The sequence below is a fragment of the Octodon degus genome, unplaced genomic scaffold, assembly GCF_000260255.1.
Source record: "Octodon degus isolate 3935 unplaced genomic scaffold, OctDeg1.0 scaffold00096, whole genome shotgun sequence".
In the NCBI taxonomy this organism is placed as follows: Eukaryota; Metazoa; Chordata; class Mammalia; order Rodentia; family Octodontidae; genus Octodon; species Octodon degus.
In genome coordinates this window covers 9,695,782-9,715,790 of record NW_004524672.1, presented here as the reverse complement: position 1 = coordinate 9,715,790, position 20,009 = coordinate 9,695,782, and the positions used below count along the sequence as shown (strand labels likewise).

General features: G+C 42.8%; 1 protein-coding gene and 1 pseudogene across 2 annotated transcripts; one reads left to right on the top strand and one right to left on the bottom strand.

Moving 5' to 3' along the window:
* The first annotated feature begins 11,285 nt into the window (after positions 1-11,285).
* LOC101568056 lies at positions 11,286-12,215 on the top strand (annotated as a pseudogene). Its single transcript, XR_001117228.2, has one exon. The product of XR_001117228.2 is annotated as a dynactin subunit 6 pseudogene (transcript).
* Positions 12,216-13,560: 1,345 nt separating this feature from the next.
* Resp18 (regulated endocrine specific protein 18) lies at positions 13,561-18,764 on the bottom strand. The gene is made up of 6 exons (XM_004638240.1): positions 18,659-18,764; positions 16,730-16,834; positions 15,629-15,761; positions 15,366-15,405; positions 15,157-15,246; positions 13,561-13,611 (listed from the first exon to the last, which is right to left on the bottom strand). The coding sequence occupies exons 1-6, from the start codon at positions 18,762-18,764 to the stop codon at positions 13,561-13,563; spliced, it is 525 nt and encodes a 174-aa protein (XP_004638297.1).
* Between the last annotated feature and the right edge of the window lie 1,245 nt (positions 18,765-20,009).

The following is a 20,009-nucleotide window of genomic DNA, read 5'->3' as shown; positions in this document are numbered from 1 at the left end:
CCCAGTGAAGTAGAGAGCAGTCTTTCTAGAGTTCAGATTTGATCACTGTACTCTCTTGCTTTCCAGTAAAAAAAAAAAAAAAAAAAAAAAAAAAAAGTGCAGAGACTACTCATACATTTGTCATCGAGACTTAACAATTATTGATATTTTGCCATTTTTTTGGGTTCTTTTTAGTATTTAAACAGAAACTACTGACATCATAATGTTTCTATAAATATTTCAGTATGCATCTCCAGGAAATAAGACATAACCACAATAAGTTCCTAACATAGTTTAATGCTAAATTTGTATTTAAATTTCTCAAATTGCTTTCCAAAATGCCTTTAATGCATTTGTTTAGTACTGAGAATTGTACTGAGCTATGTCTCTAGCCCCTGTCCTCCTCCCCACTTTATTTTAGACAAAATCTCCCTGAGTTTTCCAGGCTGGACTCAAATTTGTGATCCTTGTGCCAAAGTCTTCCAGAGTGCTGAGAATACAGATGTAAACTATAACATTGAGCTTAATTATGCATTTAAAATTCTCTTTATATTAGCATAGACCCTCCCACCTTGTTGACATTGTCTTGTTGAAGTGTCCAGGTCACTTTTTCCTTAGAATTCCCCACCTTGTGGATTTGTCTGATTGTTCCTCTTGGTGTATTCCCTGTGTGTATAATGTGTTTCTCTTCTACATTTCCTGTACACTATTGGTTACATTCGAAGTCTTTTTGATGCCAGGCTTAAAACATTTTAAGGAAAAATGCCTTTAGTGGCATCATTTCAGGGGTGCATATCTGCTGTCTCACTATTAGTGATGCTGGAATTCACCACTGGCAATAGATGGCATCACTGAGAGCTCTGTGTGTAAAGTGATGCTCTCCTTCTATGCCCAGCATGTGTAATCCATGGGATGCTGCTTTGGTACTGTGAGGAGGACATTTGGATGCCCATCAACATTTACCTAGTGGTTGTTACTGTTCACTGGTGAGTCCTGATGAAATTATTTCATTAGAGGTTGCAAAATAGTGATTTTTTAATTCTATCATTCCTTTTCCACTTAGTAGCTGATTTTTGTTTCATAAAAAGGATGGTTATTAACTGGGCTTAGCTACCCTGGAAATACAGAATATGATTAGTTTTTAGTCATATCCATTTGTAAAATAATGAGTTGTGGTAATCGTCTCTAGTAGTTATTAATAAATGTGATAGGTATGGGCCAGGGAGATGGCTCAGGGGCATAAGCTCCTGCCTGGCAAGCGCAAGGTCCTGAGTTTGAGCCCTGGTACCTCAAAAAGAAAAAAAAGTGCTGGGTAAGCCAAGGGGCTCCAATGGAGATATTTACCAACTCTTTTTATTTTGAGACAGTATCTTTTTATTCTTTTGATACAAGGTCTTGCTATGCAGTTTGGACTCATAGTGATCTTCCTGTCTCAGCCTCCCTAGCTCTGGGATTACAGGTATGTGCCACCAGTTGAGTTTCGGGGCTGGAATGACACGCCCAGGGACCCAGGGCCAGTAGAGTATGTGATACCTTGGATCGAACTTGGGACCTTGCACTTGGCAGGCAGTCGCTTCTACTGCCGAGCTATCTTCCTAGCATCATTGAGAAAGTATCTCTTTAAATTGCTCTGGCTAGCCTTAAATTTGCAAGCCTCCTGCCTCAGTCTTCCAAGGAGTTGGACTTACAGACATGCCCAAATGTACCTGATTTTAAAATGTATGATTTTTTTAGTATTCTAATATTTGATATGTATCTTTCAATCCCATTAACAGTTCTTTCTGATATTCAGGTTATTTTAGAATAAGCAAATGAGATAGCCTTTGAGTTGGCCCCAATGTCCTTTTGAAACATCCCATTAACCATTTAAATCTCATTTACTTTCTGTCATTCCAAGGTATACCAAATTCATCTTTTTCATTCACTGTCCAAATAAGGAAGCAGCCATTCCTTCTAAGATAATTGGTAGATTTTAGTAAGGACTGATTTTAGAGACCACTATCAAGTGGTCTTTATGATGATGATGACGTTCATTAAATAGAGCTAGGATATTAACTCTTTCTCTCTCTCTCTCTCTCTCTCTCTCTCTCTCTCTCTCTCTCTCTCTGTCCCCCACAGAGATTTCTCTCCAGAGATTTCTTCATAGATACTTTGAGTTGGTCTCATCTCAATGGCTGTAGGGTTAAATATATGCCCAATTGTGGCCCCTGAGAAAGTGACAGGCCCTGCATGTGTGAGGACTTGCATCATGCTGTCCCTTCCTTAATTTAACCTCACCCACTAGTAAGTCCTATCTTATGGTCACCTTGACTAAAAGAAGGGATAGGAATCTTTACTAAAAAATGTTGGGTATCTGCATTATTATAATTTTACTAAGGCAAGCCAGAAAAGTCATGTGTCATCTTGGTGCACTCTTGACACTCTCAAAGCCATTGGGAATGCTGCTTCTTAATAGTTAAGTGAAAGGACTGCATGTGTTGCAACCCAGAACTGCTACAGAAATCTTCTTGGTTCAGGTGACAACAGAAGCCCAGTGAATTACTGATAAACCAATCAGAGTAGCACATTTAAATGTGCTCTACTTTTCCCCCCAAATGCTAAGGAGGCCCATTCTTTTCCAAGCAGTATCGCTTCTTTTTAATTGTGGTAAGATTCCAAAATAAAATAATTTCTCTCATAGTAGAGAAAGGATCTCAACATGCCACAGATAACTGGACTCCCAGAGGTTTTGTTAATGTGGTAAGACTGAATTTTTGTGAGCTTTCTTTTCCATGCATGTATCTTCTGTCATCTAATGTGCTTGCTATATGCTACTTAGCATATCCAGTTAGTACAGTACCATCAAAGTAATGAATTAGGGTCATTTCTTGTGAGACATTGTCTAAGTTAGTCCAGGAGGTACAAAAACTTACCATACTGAGTAGTTTATTAACAACAGAAGTTTATTTATCACACTGCTGAAGGCTGAAAACCCAGGAAGTGGTGTTGGCCTGATTGGATTATGCCTTCAATCTGGTCTTTTCCGGGTTGAATACAGACAGCTTGTTACATTCTCACCTGATGGAAAGAGGGTCAGGGATGTCTTTAGAACTCCTTTATACGGGCATTGGTCCCATTCCTGAGGGCTTTATCCTCATGACCTAATTGTCTCCAAAATCTCCACCTCCTGATACACTAAAGATTGCATTTGAACATGTGAATTTTTAGAATAGATATGAACATCATCTCATTCTAGATATCAAAGTAAAGGAGATCTTTCCATATCACAATTTTACAGAGAACAGAGTGTTGACATAGTATTTGAAGTAAGACAATTTTAGGGCATACTGTTGCCTCTGCTGTGTGAATGCATATTGCTCTGTCTTTTCTACTGAGCCATCTCCCTGGGCAAATGTTTTTTTTCAGAACCAGGGTTTGAACTCAGGCCCTTGCGCTTGCCAGGGAAGCACTTATTCTCCAGGGAAGCACTTATTCTTCTCTGTCTTTCCTGATAGGAATAAAAAGAAAGAATTCTTTTTCACCCAGAATGGCCTGGCAGAAATATCCTTGTAACTATAGCTGTAACTTAAAATTTTCTAGTAGTCATAGTTTAAAAGGTAAAAACAGGTGTAATTAATCTTAACAATATGTTTCTTTAACCCAATGTATCAAAATATTAGCTCAACATATACTCAATACAAAAAGTTACTGAGATATTTTGCATCCCTTTTTTAACACTGAGCCTTTGTGTATTTTACATTTACAGCACATCTTAATTTGGACTAGCTGTGTTTCAAGGGCTCAATAGCTACATGTGGTTGGTGGCTACCATAATGGGCATACCAAGGGGACCAAGAAGGCACGTGATTCTTCTGGCAAGCCCTAGTCAGATTTTCACAATGTAAGTGTTGAAGATTTTGGAGCAAAGCCATATCCTCTTATGCCTCCAGCTATTCTCCACTGCTTTATGTAATGACTGAGTATCAGGAAATAGAACTGAAATTAGCCTCATCAGCCCACCAAGGCTATAGTTACTCTTTAAGATCCACCCATTTCAAAGATAAATGGGAAAATCCAATGAGGATAAGAACAGCTACCTCTATATTTACCAAGTCCTTGATGGTGTTTTTAGTTCCTGAAATTCCTCTAGGGATGCAGAATGATTTCGGTGCGTACTTTTGGAGGGGAAATATTTTAATCCATTTTTATTGCCATATCAAAATACCAAAGGCTGTACACTTTATAAGGAGAGGATGTTTATTTAACTCACAGTTCTGGAAATTCAAGAGCATGACACTAGCATGGCTCTGGTAGGGGTGTGGCTAGCATCCCAGTGTTGGAGGCTCATATGGAAGTGGGCACATGGGAAGAAGGGAAACCAGACCCTAGGGAGGAGCTCTTTCTGTAACAACCTACTCTTTCACAGGAGCCAGTCCACTCCTACTACACATGACTCCAAAAGATACCACTAATTTCTCTATGAGGGTGGAAACCCATGGTTTAATTAGTTTCAAGTAGGCTCCATTTTTTAAAGGCTCCACCGTGGAACTGGGACTAAGTCTTTAGCAAAGGACAAATCACACCCAAACCATGGCAGAGACCAGGTTTTTTTTTCCACTGGGCCATTCCTGCTGAAATAACTTATTCCATGGGTTAGAAACTCAGAGGATGGATTCTTAGGTTAATTGCTAATTATATCTATTCCTACTACACTTTCTGAGACTGAGGAAAATAACTCTAGAATGGGTTCACAATCCCACTAGACTACTATAGAGCACAACTCCCATCACCACCTGATATGCATCAGTTCTCGCTCTGATGATAATCATAGTGGTGTTTTAGATCTCCATGGATTGCCCTCTAATCAGAACCAGTGTCTATTAATCCAAAGTCTTTGTACATATTCTCTGGCTCAGCTCAGTTGACTCTGTAGCTAGCATTAGATCTTTGTATAATGTCAACTTCAATGGATTAAGAAATATCTAGCAGACTAGTATAGTTCTGGGTATGTCTGTTGGGGGGAAGATCCATCCCAGACATGGGTTTCCCCAACTGATAGACTTCTAGTGTGTATGAAACAAAAAGAGAAAGAAGCTATTGTCTTTGCCATTGCCTTGAGACACAGGTCTCCAGTTCCTTCAGCCTTTAAAAGCAGACTTGCACCAGCGACTGTACAGTAAGCTTCCAGGCCTCCGACCGTCCACGGGTGGTGCAGCATTGACTTCCCTTGTTCAGTGGCTTTCTACTACTTGGACTGAGAAACTACTGGATTCTGTGTCCTTCCAGTATGCAGATGGCCAGTATGGCTTCTTGCACATTTCATTTGATAAGCCCACGTGCTACCTCCCCTTGCATATATATTTTATTGACTCTGTTCCTCTAGAGACCCTAACTAATATAATACTTAAGGCCCCATTGCCATCCAGTCAAGGGTCTCCACATCTGTGAATTGCCTTAGCTCTGGAAACTGGGGATCAAGTCTTGCTTTCTACTGGGACAGGAGAATTATCATAAGCCATACAACTGCTTCTTGTTTTCTAAGAGTAACAGTGCAAATCTCCAAGGTTCTGGATATTTTTCTGGTTTTAAGAATAAGGTGTTTTTTTTTAATCAAAGGTAATTCAAATCTAGTCCTTACTCATTTAACTTACATGGGTGAATCCTACCTGACACCAACTAACATGTGTTGAGGTCTTTTTTTTCTTTTCTTTCTTTTTTCTTTTTTTGTATTTCAGGGAAGGGTCTACAGCATGTTCAGGGTCTCACTACTAGATCAGACTCATAGTGATCTGCCTGTTTACAGCCTCCCAAGAGCTGGGATTACAGGTTAGCACCACCATGCCCAGTCCTAATTGCTGTCTCAGCATGCTCTGGGGGCAGGGCCAGCATGGCAGGCCCAGGGATTAAACCTCAGGCTCCTCAGGCCCCTGTGCCTGCTTGCAGACACTTTAATCTACTGAGCTATTTGGCCGGCCCATTGAGGTCTTATTTGTGTCATATTTCTTATAAATCAAGTGACTTGTCATCCATCCTTGGCCAAAGATTAATTCACCCTTCCAGCAGTAGTGCAAGGCTGTGCTGAGCCATGGCACATTGCCATGTTTTCTTTTTTTTCTCTTTGGGCAGAAAAATCTAGGTAGAGAACAGGAAGAGATTTTTCTTCAGTCTCAAAACTCTTGATTACAGTCTAGAAGTAGTTTGCTTATTTTAAAACTGTACATAAATGAGATCATATAGTAAGTATTCTTTTATGAAAAATGTATTTTTGTCTGGCTTTATGAAGCCATAGTTTATTCCTCCACATTGTTGTAGTCTTTGGTTATACATTCTAGGTTACTTTTCTTATTGCTAAGACAAAATACCCACCACCCCAAGTTAAAGAGGAAGAGGCTAATTTATCTCACAGTTTATAGAGGGTTCAGTTGATAATCAGCAAAGTGGCACATGGAAGAGGGGCGACAGTGCGTGGAGGTGGGAGATAGCAAAAGCAACAAGAGCTGAGACTATCCCTTATATTGTATGGAGGCTACCTGCCCTAGGGTAGACCTTGAATCAATCACAAACAGGAGTCAGACTCTAATGAATAACCCCCTTCACTGTATAAGGCTTTGGAGGGACATCTAGACATAAACCATAAGACATACATAAATCCTGTAATTCTTTATCCATTTTGATGTTGATGGATGTTAAATTGCCTCATTTGAAATGATTATGTATGACACTCTTCAGAATATACTTGTCTCCTTATGTACATATGTATGTGCTTCTCTAGTGGCTTTCAAAGTGTGGTCCCTGGACTAACAGCATCAGTATCATCTGAGAATTTTTTCATTCTTAATCTTATCTATCTATCTGACAGGGTCTCACTATGTAGTTCAGGCTGGGCTTGAACTCATTATGTAGTCTCGGCTGACCTCAAACTCACAGTGTTCCACCTGCTTCCTGAGTGCTGGAATGACAGATATGCACCACCATGCTCACCTTCATCTGAGAATTTCTTAGAAAAGCAGCCTCAGGTTCCAGACCTACAGAATTAGCAACTCACAGGACAAGTCTCAGTAATCTAACTTTAACAATCTCTTCAGGTGGTTTCTTTCTTGATACAAAGTCTTGCGATATAGTTTAGCCTAGCTTTGAACTCATTATGTAGCCCAAGCTGGCTTCTCCAGGTGATTATAATGCATGCTGAACCTTGAGAACCATGATGTAGGCTCTATACCTGTGAGTTGAATTGATGAGCCACAAGGTAAATGTATGTTCAACTTCAGTGACTAGTATAAAATTGTTTTCTAAGTTAATTGCTCCAATTTATCCTCAGCCCAACAATGTATGAAAGCCTCAGTTGAAACATGTTTCAATACTTGGTAAGTTTATTTTTAAAGTAGCAATTCTTTGGGGGTAAAACAATATATCATTATTTTAATTTGCATTTACTTGGTGGCTTATGATTTTGAGTACATTTTATTAAGCATTTATAGATTATTTTCAAAATGCCTGTTCAAGCCTTTTGCCCATTTTTCTGTTGGTGCACATGCACATGTGAGAGAGTGTGTGTGTGTGTGTGTGTGAGACTGGGGATTGAATCTGTGGTGGACAAATGTTCTACCACAGAGCTATATCTCTAGCCATTCATTTACTCACTCACTCACTTGTTCACTCACTTTCTTACTTTTTTTTATTTTGAGATAGGGTGTCACTAAGTTGTCTAGGCTGGCCTGGAACTTGTGATCTTCTTGCCTCAGCTTCCAAGTAGCTGGTTAACAGAGATGTGCACCCTTGTTTGGCTCTAATTCTTTTTTAAGACAGGATCTCCTTGTAGCTCATGCTGCCTTGAACTTACACTGTAGCCCAGGATAACCTCAAATTCACACTGCTCAGGTTGTCCTCCTGCCTCAGCCTCCTGCGTGCTGGGATTACAGGCACATGCCACCACGCCCAGTCTTAATTGCTGTCTCAGTGTGCCCCAAGGGCAGGGCCAGCACAGCATGGGGATCAAACCCCAGTCCCTTAGCACTTGCCTAAGTGGGCGCTTTAGTGCTGAGCTATCTGGCCAGCCCTTCTATTGGATTTTTAAAAATCTTCCTTTATTGATTTGTAGAGTTCTTTAAATATTCCAGAAACAAGATCTTTATAGACCTATTATTAACATATTTTCTATCATGTGTTTTCCCTAGCACTCTCTTAATATTTTTGCTGATCAGATATTCTTAATTAATTGTATAAAATACACTAGATTTTCCTTTAGTGCTTTTGGTTGCTCTTTAGGAAATATTTTCAAACTCTGAGTTCATAAAGATTTTCCTATAATGGGACTGGGGAGATAGCTCAGTGGTCTAAGTGCCTACCTGGCAAGTGCAAGGACCCTGGTTCAATCCTTGGTATTGCATGCTGGTCCCAAAACTGGGCATGGTGGTGCATGCCTGTGATCTCAGCTCTGGGGAGGCTGAGAAAGGAAGATCACTATGAGTCTAAGCTATGTAGCAAGACCCTATAACAAATAAATAAATGAAAGATTTTTTCAATTGAAAAAGATTTTTTATAATAGCTTATAAGTACTTCTTTGCTTGACTCCCTTACATTGACATATAATTCAACTAGATTCTATTTTTGTGTACATTGTAAGTGGTGATGGTTAGGTTTAATTGTCGACTTGATTTGCTTAGGACCTACGTAGAGGGTGACAGTAGTAAAGCACAGTCTGGATATGTTCTGTAGGTCATGAAAAACTGACCTAGGAGATTATATCTGGTCTATGACCCTTCCTCTCTGGTGCTGTTCTGCTGATCTGCCTCCTGGCTGAATAAGTAGTGTTACTCCACCATCTCCTCCTACCATGATATTCCTCTCTTGGAGCCAGCTGACTATGGACTGAATCCTCTAAAATCATGAGTCAAATTAAACCTCTTCCTTTGGGTTATGGGTATTTGGTATTTTGACTGGCAAAGGGAAAGCTGGTTAGTGCATCCTTCATTTTTGAACTCTCCCTGTCGTCTTCCCTCTAGACATATTTGTCTCCAAATTTTCCTTTTTAATAAGGATAACAGCTACTTTGGAATGAAATCCATGATAATGACCTCATTTGACTAAGTACCTCTGCTATAGCCTTATTTCCAAATAAGGTCACATTCTGAGGAACAAAAGATTAGAATTTCAACATATCAATTTTGGAGGAGATAGAATTCAATCCATGATTGCCAAGGCCTGTGAACTCATCCTTCGTAATACCTCTCATCAGTGTCTCCTTTCACTCACATTCAGGTGTCCACTTGGCCTAGCCCAACATTTCTAAACAATTCCATCTTTAACCAAAATCCTTTTGCATAAATGTGAGAATACTCTGAAGCACAACTTTCACTGTCATTCCTTTAAAACCTTTAGTGGCTCTCCCTTATCTGTCCAATATGATCCAAACCATGCAGTGCAGTCTTCTAAACCTACTTTCCTTTTTAAAAGCGCCATTTTTCTACCTTTTTGCTCTGTCTCAGAATTATCAGATTATTTAACTTTCTCTATACCTTTGATCTTTCCAACTTCTACCACTTTGCTCTGGGGATGGAGTGTTAGAAGGGTCAGTTTGTAGACCTGTTATGGTGTGTGTATAGGTGTACCCTCCCAAGTCTCATGCAGTTATGGGGCAGCTTCTGGAGTTTGTGATGGATTATTGTGGAAGTAGATGCTGCACCTGCCCTAGTGCATGTAATTTGCATTACAGTGTAAGGAGGGGAGAGAGGCTAGCTAGCTGCCTGAGTTGCTGCCACTCCCTTTGCTCTTGTTCTTTGCTACAGTCATGAAAGTTTGCTCTCTTGTTTTTTGCCGCCACCATGAAAGGTTGCTCTCTACCATGTGCTGCTATGCTTTGGAGCCAGCTAGAACCTCGAGTGACTGTGAGCTAAATAAACCTTTCCTTCCTTCATTTTAAGTGTGGATATTTGTCCCACCAACAAGAGAAGAGTAATAGATGAGACCAAAGAGGAGAACTTAGATTTTTAGAACACAGTGAGCTGGGTATGGTGTCCCGTGCTGGTAATCCTAGCACTCAGGAGGCTAAGACTGGAGTATTGCCATAATTCAAGGCCAGTCTGAACCACATAGTGAGGACTTGTCTCAAAAAACTAAAAGAAACAAAAGACTGACAAAGTATTTTGGTGATGGGGCACTTACCTGAAAAATGGAATAGCATATGCAAAGGTCCAGGAACATAAGCCAACTGGACACACTTTGAGAAACACAATTAGGGATGAATTGCTGGAACAAACAGGGTGACAGAAGGGAAAAACACCGTTGCCCTGAAAAGGTTGATGTGACAAGAATCTGAATGCTCTGTGGGTCAGAAAATTCCTTGGACTTTTCCCTATTAACAAAAAGTTAGAAACTGATCATAACCAAACACCATGCAGTGAATCTTTATCTTATTCACAACTGTATTTCTAGAGCCTAAAAGAGTGGCTAGCATGTCTTAGGCTCTTTTTGGGTTGACCCAAAGGAGATAAGAAGGTCGGCATAGGTTGTTTGTGTGGGATATGGTCCCAGAAATCCCAGATAAGGGACAGGAAAAGTCAATGTATCAAGGAAGGAAAGTCCATGAGGGCTGGCCAGATAGCTCAGCAGATTAAAGTGCCTGCTTAGCAGATGCAGGGGCCAGTCTGCCATGCTGGCCCCACCCCTGGAGCACACTGAGATGGCCACTGAGCCTGGGCGTGATGGCGCACACCTGTCATCCAGGACTTGAGAGGCTAAAAAACAGGAGAATCACTACAAGCCCAATCTGTGTAGTGAGACCCTGTAGACCCTGTACTAAAGACATTAAAAAAATAAATACATAAATAAGAAAGTCCATAATATTAGGTGTGCTCTTAAACAGATTATACTGTAGAAAACTGGACTGTGTATCATCAGGCATCCTTCGAATAGTCAGATGGAACATCCCTCAGAATTGTCTACTAAGACTTGGAGGATTCTGGAGTATTTTAGCACTAAATTTAGTCTTTCACTGGTTGAAAGTTGCCTTTGGGAACACTGAATCCCAGGTACTTCACGAATGCCTAGAGTCCAGTGGGGGCACATTGTCCAGAGTTCTAGAGACCCAGCAGGATGAGAAGCAGAGCTCCAGGACTTGAGGCAGGAAGGTATCAGCAGGTATGGAAACTGTTTGCCTGATGCTGTGGGTGGAAGGCAATGTGGGCCACTAGATATCTGTGTATATGCTCCCAGCAGATCCCTGGATGAAGCTATGGCACATACAGCTTACTTCCCTGACTATTCTTCAAGGTCTTTGAGGGCAGAAACTAAATATAAAGGTCAACACAACAAAGCACATGTGGAGAGCTGTACCATGGCGGAGAAGACTCAAAAGAGTGTGAAGATTGCTCCTGGAGCAGTCGTATGTGTAGAAAGTGAGATCAGAGGAGATGTAACTATAGGACCTAGGACAGTGATCCACCCTAAAGCACAAATTATTGCAGAAGCTGGGCCAATAGTGATTGGCGAAGGTAACCTAATAGAAGAACAGGCCCTGATCATAAATTCTTACCCAGACAACATCACCCCTGACACTGAAGATCCAGAACCCAAACCCATGATCATCGGCACCAATAATGTGTTTGAAGTTGGCTGTTATTCCCAAGCCATGAAAATGGGAGATAATAATGTCATTGAGTCAAAAGCATATGTAGGCAGAAATGTAATACTGACCAGTGGTTGCATCATTGGGGCTTGTTGCAACCTGAACACTTTTGAAGTCATCCCTGAGAATACAGTTATCTATGGTGCAGACTGCCTTCGTCGGGTGCAGACTGAGCGGCCACAGCCCCAGACACTCCAGCTGGATTTCTTGATGAAAATCTTGCCAAATTACCACCATCTAAAGAAGACTACGAAAGGAAGCTCAACTCCAGTTAAGAACTGAGAGCTGCATGTGATACTCAGATAACTAATGTCCTGTGTGTCTGTTGTCTTTTGAAAGCCCACAGTGTTCGTGCATCCTTAGCAGCTCACAGCATAATATGTGTTGACTTTATGTTATACAGTTAAGTTGGAGAGAACAGTAATGGATTTTCATTGTAACTATCCTTTGTAATTTATATAAAATGTATTATTTTCCTATACTCTTGTTCCTTTTCTGATAACTTACAAATTTCCATTTTTCTTTTGATATCTGTCAGCCACAAATTTGTTATGTAAAATCTACCTGTGATAAGAAAAGATATATTGTTATGTATTTATATTCTGTCATATACTAAATAAAATTGCTGGTGGCAGGAAAACAAAAAAAACCAAAAAAAACAAAACAAAACAAAAAAAAAACCAAAGCACATGTGTACTGGTCAGCTTTCCTCTGCTGAGACCAAATACTTGACATGCATAACTTGAAGTTTATTTTGGCTTATGTTTTCAGTCCACAGTTGACTGGCTCTAAGGCAAAACCTCATGGTAGAAAGGCAGGGAAGGAAGGCTTCTTAATTCATGGCATCCAGAAATCAAAGAGCAGGGCAAGATCCAGAGACAAAGGAGCCAGGAACTACATACAGTAGGCAAAGTCACACACCTACAACCTGCCCAGACATACACAGAAGTGGGCTGTACTAGCCTCCTAGGTGTCTCTCAAGCCAATCAAGTTGCCCCTGAAGATTAACCATCACATAGGACTTGAGAATGAACAAGAAAGAAAGGTACGGGGGAGGAGCAGGTGACAGTGGCTAACAATTTTGACGACAAAGAATAAGTGAGTATGACTTTTCTTATAGAATTAGGTTTGTTTGTGTACTTGAACACAAGTAAAAGGGTAGGGGCTAGCTCTGAGACATTACTGAGAGTCTGTGTTACCAAGAATTAATTATATTTATCTGGGCTGCATAATAGGGTAAGGTGTGGTGTGGTGTACTCATAGCCTACTTCCCTGAAGCAACTCAATCTTGATGCCTGACTGTGCGCACTTATGTATTTCTGTTGAGCATGAAAGTGCTCTGGAAAAAATAAAGCTCAGCAAATAAAACATTCTGGTATTTGGTTGGGTTGAGAATGGGCCGCCCTATTTCCCACTCTCTTTAAAGACTTTTAGCTACCAAAGGCAAATCAGCAAGAGCCATCAACAAGTGTGAAGACACCTGGAACTCAGCACTGCTCTGCTGTGCTGATCCTCAAGAGCACAATCTGTGGGCTCATCCTGGCAGGGGCTTTAGATGCAGAAGGTGGAGACTCATGTAAGACAGCAGCCTGTAGGCTGGCCTGGCATGGCGGATAGAAAGAATGACCAGAGGCAAACATGGAGCCCATCTCTCCATCACATGAAAAGGTGGGCAAACAAACCACACAGTGTAGCCAGGGGATGGGTGGGGAAGGCTGCTGTTCCAGCTGTGGTAGCCTTTACTTTCCTCACTTCAGGAATGGTTGGTGGAAGGAAAACAACAGAAACAAGCCTTCTGCCGGCACTGAAGCCCATGACCTCCCCCACCTCACTAGTTTCAGACTCTGCCTAGGCCATCTCCAGACAAGCTCCCAGAAAGTGTTTGTATGTGAATCCATTTTAATGATTCATTCATTCAAGAACTGCCCCCTGAAGGGCAATGAGGGGTGGCTTGGAGCAGGGAGGCTCCACACTCAATCTCAATCAGCGACAAGGTTGTGGCCCCTGGTGGGGAATGGCCTGGAGGAGCCCTAAAGAAGAAAGAAGGCATCTGGAGTCAGGATGGTGGGAGATGGCCCTTCCCTCACCTGCCCCCTTCCTCAAGCCTTTCAGCCACAGCCTAACTTGAGGAAGCCTTCCATGCAGTGACTCAGCCCACTGACTGACAGCTGGTCGCTTGGCTCCCACTTATGGTTCTCCACCCACTGTGATTTTTCCTTAGGCTGGAAATGGCTGTGCCTTTTTTGCATTCCTGGAAGTACCTGGAAGCACAACAGCTAGCAGCCCCCACAGGGAGGTCTCTGTCTCTCAGCTTTGATTATGTTGCCCCAGCAACTAATCCAGGTTATACAGGAAGCTCTGCTACCACATTAAGGAAAGGGAGTTTGTTCTTTGGAAAGCAAGAAGAGACAGGACTCCCTGAGATGCCAGCTGCCGCTAAATGGAGGGCACATCTTGCCCTGCTGCACAACCTGTCTCTATCTCCCTGGCCAGGACAGGTGGCTGTTTACAGTTTTCACTCCTGCTCTTCTCACTGTCTGATCCCCAACACCACCAAGACAGCATTTTCAAATCATGTCACCTTATATTTCCCTTCTTACATTCCCCCAGATAACTTGCACTTTGAATAAAATCCAGTCTCTTACTATGATCTGCAATCCCCTGTATGGTCAATCCTGACTCTCCTTCTTCAGTTTCATCTTCTTCCACTGACTTTGCTGTCTGTTCCCCTCATGTGCCCTGGTACTCTTGTTTCAGAACATGAGTGGTTGCAATACTGTCTGCCTGGGATGCCCTCTCCTTAATTCTTTCTCTGGCTCTAACCTCTTACATTTTAGGTCTTGGCCCCATTCCCAAGAATTTTTCAGCATGAAGAATATTGATGCTTGGAAGAGGCTACCCCTTCAAGTCCTTAAGAGGCAGAAGAGGAGCTATGCAGGGAAAAGAGATGGAAATCTGGAGACTTGGATCCAGTCTTTGTTCTGCCATGAACACTATAGAGCCTCGAGGAGGGCCCATGGCCAATCCAGCCCAGATTTCTTATTTAGAAGGATAGATGTATAATTTCCAGTCTGGATTGTGGATGCTGTAGAGTTCAAACATCCCAAAGAGACGATTGCAAGCCTTGCCCAGGAGACTTGCATGGGACAAAGGCAGGACCTGAATGTGGGGTCTCTGGGCTGGGTTTCCCTTTATTCTAGGGGGCTTTGCTATTCTTTGCTATATGCAAAGGAGCACATGGCAGAAGAGGGCCATTTTAAGGCCTTCTAATCCAGTTTGGAGAACTCTGAACTCCTCAAAACCCATTTTTAAGCTATCGATGTTGCACAGTCATGCAGTTCATCTTTTCAGTAGAGGCTCCCAGCACCTACAGCATGCCCCAAGTCTCTCCTCTCACATGATCCTGTGCTGTCTGTGAGATACAAGAAAACAGAGCTACCTTTGACTGGGAAAGAAAAGATCTTTCTGCCTATTGTCCTCACCCTAGTATCCACCCCCATTTCTACCCCTGCCTCCCTTATTTAAACAGGTCTTCGGTGATTCCACCCTCCCAGGAGAAAGCAAGCTTCTCTCACCTTGGCAGTGTTGGTGACCTCTTGTTTCATGGCCTTTGAAACCGCTTTGGAGGTAAAGCACTGGTCTCTATTCACTTTGGGCATTGAGCTCTGGGAAGAGAAAAACCAGGAGCCAGGAAGGAAACAGAAAAGAAAAAAAAAAAAAAAAAGGAAGACAGTGAGCTATAAAGTCAGGACTTTGCAGTTCTTTGAGGCCACAGCAGTCTCACCTTGGGCAGTAAGAGTTGAAGTTTCTCCTCTTTCTCGCTTCTGAAAGAGACAGGAACAACAAGTGGGCCTATGCGCACTAACACCTACCCCTGCAGGTTTAATGAATTATCATAAAATTGTGCCCAGCTGACCCCAGGTAGGATCTCTGAAGCATTCCCTCTATAGTATAGTGCTCCTGGTAGCAATCCCTTGCAGTTCTAGCACTCATTCCTTTCCTGCTCTGTCTGCCAGAGAGCATGGACCCACCACATGCCCCACACACCTCACTCCTGTGCTTTTAGTAGAGAGAGCTGCCTCCCCACACTTCAGGTATGGAGTTTGGGTGTGGAGTCCGCTCACATGCTCCATATTTTGAGCCATTAGATCCTGAATGAGGTCATCCTTCCAGAACAGACCTATAGGATGAAAGAATAGGGGGAATTGACACCTGGGACACTGTCCATTCCAGGAACCAGAGAAGCTTCAAGCTTCTTACTTGAGTGCATAAAGGATCATATTTTGTGGAGATAATGAAATGAGATGGTGTATAAAAGTTGCCTATCACAGTGCTTGGTATGTCATATTCAATAAGCATGATGGCTGCAGATTCTGCTGATTCATCTGATGATATGGTGAGGATTAAATGAAGTTAGAGATGCAAAGTGCTTAAAAAACTCTGAAGCAGCAATTGTCAAGCTCCAGTGTGCATTAGAATATTTTGCAAAGCTGTTGAAATATAAATTGTTCTTCACCATAACCAGAGTATCCGATTCAGTAGGTCTGGGGTAAAGACTAAGAATTAATGTGTCTGTCAAGTTCTCTGTTGACACTGGTGTTTGTTGGGGGTGTACTTTGAGAAGCATTGTTCTAAGGCATTGTACACATAGTAGGCATTAGAAGTAGTAATATGAACTCAAGGCAGATTTTCTGAGTCTCCTCATTTACAAAACTCTGCTCTATGGAAGGTTCAGCCATCTGTCTCAAATAAGACTCTCTACTCCCTTTTCTTCCTCCTCTCTGGTTGTCACACAATTTTCTCAGCTTCCTACTTAAAGGCTGACATGTGTACATTTTCTTCTGGCTGAGAACTTAATTGGTCCCTGCTCTGAAAACACTCAGTAGTGCCAGGGGTTGGGATGCTGGCCTTTTCCATAGATTTCTTCTAGAACCTTCTGCTGGGCTCTTCCAGGATGTTTGAGGCAAACAGCCCATCTAGCCTTAGTACCACTCCTCTCTTGCCTCCCTTTCCCTTGAGCTGAGTGTGACAAGTATTTCAAGCAGAGACACCCGAAGAAAAAAAAAACTATCCCCAGAATAGACAACTCTTCACAACCCTCATCTACTCTTGAGCAGATTCCAATCTCTATTCTCCAGCTTTACTTACCTTGGGGTATAAGCTGGTGGAGTAGAACTCGAAGGTGACGGAAGAATGGAGCAGTAAATCCTTTCAGGGGCCAGAGCTGTACCACTTCTCCTTGGCCCTGTTCATCTAAAAACACAATAGTGGTGTCAGGAAAAACCTGGCCCATAAGCCTTCTGTATGCCAGCTGAAGAGGAGCTAGCTTCCCCACACTGGCACTCCCTGATTGCCTTCTTCTCTGTACTAGGCTCCTTCCCCATCTTCAAATCCTCCTTTCTTCTTCCCTCATTATCACTTGCCCTGCCCTTCCACTTTTGAGCCTCATTTGACTTTCAACTTGGCATCAACTTTCAGGTAAGAAACAACCCTGGGTGAGCAGTGGCTCATAAGGATGCACATATGGGGTGGATAATCAGATGGAAAGATGGAGCATGGGGAAGCAGGTGAGGTCAGTTTAGGGAAGACTTTGAAGCCAAGAGGTGTTGTGGAGGACTGGAATCTTCAGAAGGAAAAAGCACCATCTCTTCAGGTAACTCGTTCCAGGACTATCCACCCCATACCAAAAAACAAGGTGCTCAAGTCCCATATATAAAATGGCTTAGTAATTTGTGTATTACCTATTAACATTCCTCCATATACTTAGGTCATCTCTTGATTATTTATAATACCTAACACAATATAAATCTCAGCAGTTACTTCAATGAATTATTTAGGAAATAATGAAAAGGAAAAAACCTGTACGTCTGTTCAGGGCAGATGAATTTCCCCAGATATTTTTGATCCTTAGTTGATCTAATTCGAGAAAGCAGAATTCCCTTGTGTGTAACTGTACTGTTACTTATAGGGCTTGAGGGTCTGAGTAGTTTTTCTGTAGGTCACAGTTTGCCCTGCGATACACTGAGGAAGAGTCGACGTCAAGAAAGATAGCTCCTAATGTGAATGAAGCACATCTCCCCTGTTCCAGATAGATAGATGGACCTGGGCTGAAGGAGAGCCCAATTTTTCTACAGTGGAATTACCACTTGTCAGTCTGGTCAGGTCTTAAGAAGAGGAAATTCTCCCTAGTCAGTGAATAATTTCCTGTCCTGGAAAAGAATTGGAAGCTCCAGCTTTCTACTGAGAGCGAACTGAACTGAACTTCCGAAAGGAAATGTAATTCTCAGAGGCAGCACCCCCTAAAGTCGCATGCGGAGGGTGCTGTCCGTGGTGCTGAGGGGGCTTGGCGCTTCCTCCAGGCTTAGCGGCCCTCTTCCCTCCGCCCCTTCTCACATCCGCCAGCAGGCCTTCTCCCACAGTTCTTTGCGAATCCTCTGCATTAGCTTCTACACGTAAGAATCGGGTGGGGATAGTAGGCGTCAGAGCAGGAGTTTGCGCTCAGTTCCTCAAATGGTGGGCGTAGGAACTTGCGAGCCTGCGCAATTGGCTCCAGTTGTTTAGAAGTGAGTCACAGCCGGGTCAACCTTGATGGCGCAGAGCGGAGAGAGGGGGAAAAGGATGATCCCTTCCCCCTTCCGTTCTACGGCTTTACTCCAGCCTAGCATTCCCCTCCTTATCCGAATCGGGTTACAGTTCCCAAGCTCTGGACTCACAACTAAGCCTTTCTTTTCCCTTCTGCCAGGACCCAGATGATGGAAGACCAGTGCTCCTGATCCTCTGCACATTCCTAGCCCGGCTCATCTCTTCCGTGGACCCTTGGCGCGTCTGGCTTCTCCTCTGGCTGCCCTCTGCCCATTCGTCTTCCCGATCTCCCGAATACCCAATCTTCCTCTGCCCTGGCTCCTCTTAGGTTCAGATGACTTGTGCCAAGATCTATGCCTCTTCAAGATACTTTTACCGGTATCTCTCCTTCTGTCCACAAACACATTTTCCTTTCGTCTCCTAGCCCTGAGGCCCTAAGTCTTCTCTTGCAAATGCTCTCTGATCCTGCCCGCACCCCCCAGATTTCCTTCTGACCGTGGGGACTAATGTCGCCGCAGCACACTGGACAGCTGTTCAGCAGCAGGAAACATAGCAGCAGCCGGAGGGCCCCGGAGCCCCCAGACCATGGCAGGCGCTGCATTCTCCTCGCGCTCCGCCCTTGCCTTAGTCGCAGTGAAAGTAGCTACCGAGGCTGGAGGCGTTGCGCGAGGCGAGCGCTTTCCACCCGCTAGCTAGCAGAAGCTTGCAAAGCCCTCCTTCTGCATCGGCCAATAGCGAGCAGGTCCTGCCCCTAGGACGCCTCTCCAATTCCTCATTTCCCTTAGGCCACCTTCCTCCCCACACCCTTTGGACTTCCTGGCCATTCTGCTTTTTGACACAAGCCAAGTCCTAAAGACCACAGTATATACTTCCAATTCCAAGGTTGGAGAAGTGAGCTGCATGTAAGATGTGGACAGACATTACACCTGCCTTATGGGTTTAAGAATTAAATATGAACTGTGGAGAACAGTAGGCACTCAAGGAATTTAGTTGGTTTTTATTATTCTTGATGTTCATTCTACCTTCATGCAACTACAACCTTTACCAATCACATGGAGTTGACCCTCAGAACATATTGTGCATCTCTCTTATTTTTTTCCCCCCACATTCACTATGATCACTCTGGTCCAAACCACTTTACCCTTTTAAGTAGATCTATTGCAATGACTAACTGACTTGCTGACTTCTTATACCAATGTGTATGAGCTTTCCAAACTCTAGGCTGACATTTCAATATAATTTGTTGATGATGATGATATTGTTGTTGTGAACTGGATAATTTGTGTTGATGCATTATGGACTTTGAATTACATTATATTTATTTTATTTTACTTTTGTATTTTAGGGAAGGGTCCACAGGGTGTTCAGGGTCTCACTACTAGATCAAACTTGTAGTGATCCACCTGTTTAAAACCTCCCAAGAGCTGGGATTACAGGCATGCACCACGCCCAGTCTCAATTGTCATCTCAGTGCGCCCTGGGGGTTGGGCTGGCATGGCAGGCCCAAGGACAGAACCCCCAGCCACTGCGCCTGCTTGCAGGCATTTAATTGTCTGCGCTATTTGGCCATCATATTTCTTTAAAGAGTGTCAAATTTGTTTTGGCAGACAATTAACTTTTGGCAGAAAACCTTGCTCTTGTAGAAGCCTGATTAAGACAGAAGTCTTTCATTTCTGCATTAATCATTGGCTACATCCCTTCAGTGTGGGATGAGGTACTTAGACCTAAGGTATAGTCCTTTAGCGATTTCAAGGTAAACCTTACAGTAAGTTCAGTTTCTGTACTCCCAACTCTGCTTCTCAGCCAGTAAGACTGCCACTTACTAACCAAGTTCTTTTTCACTATA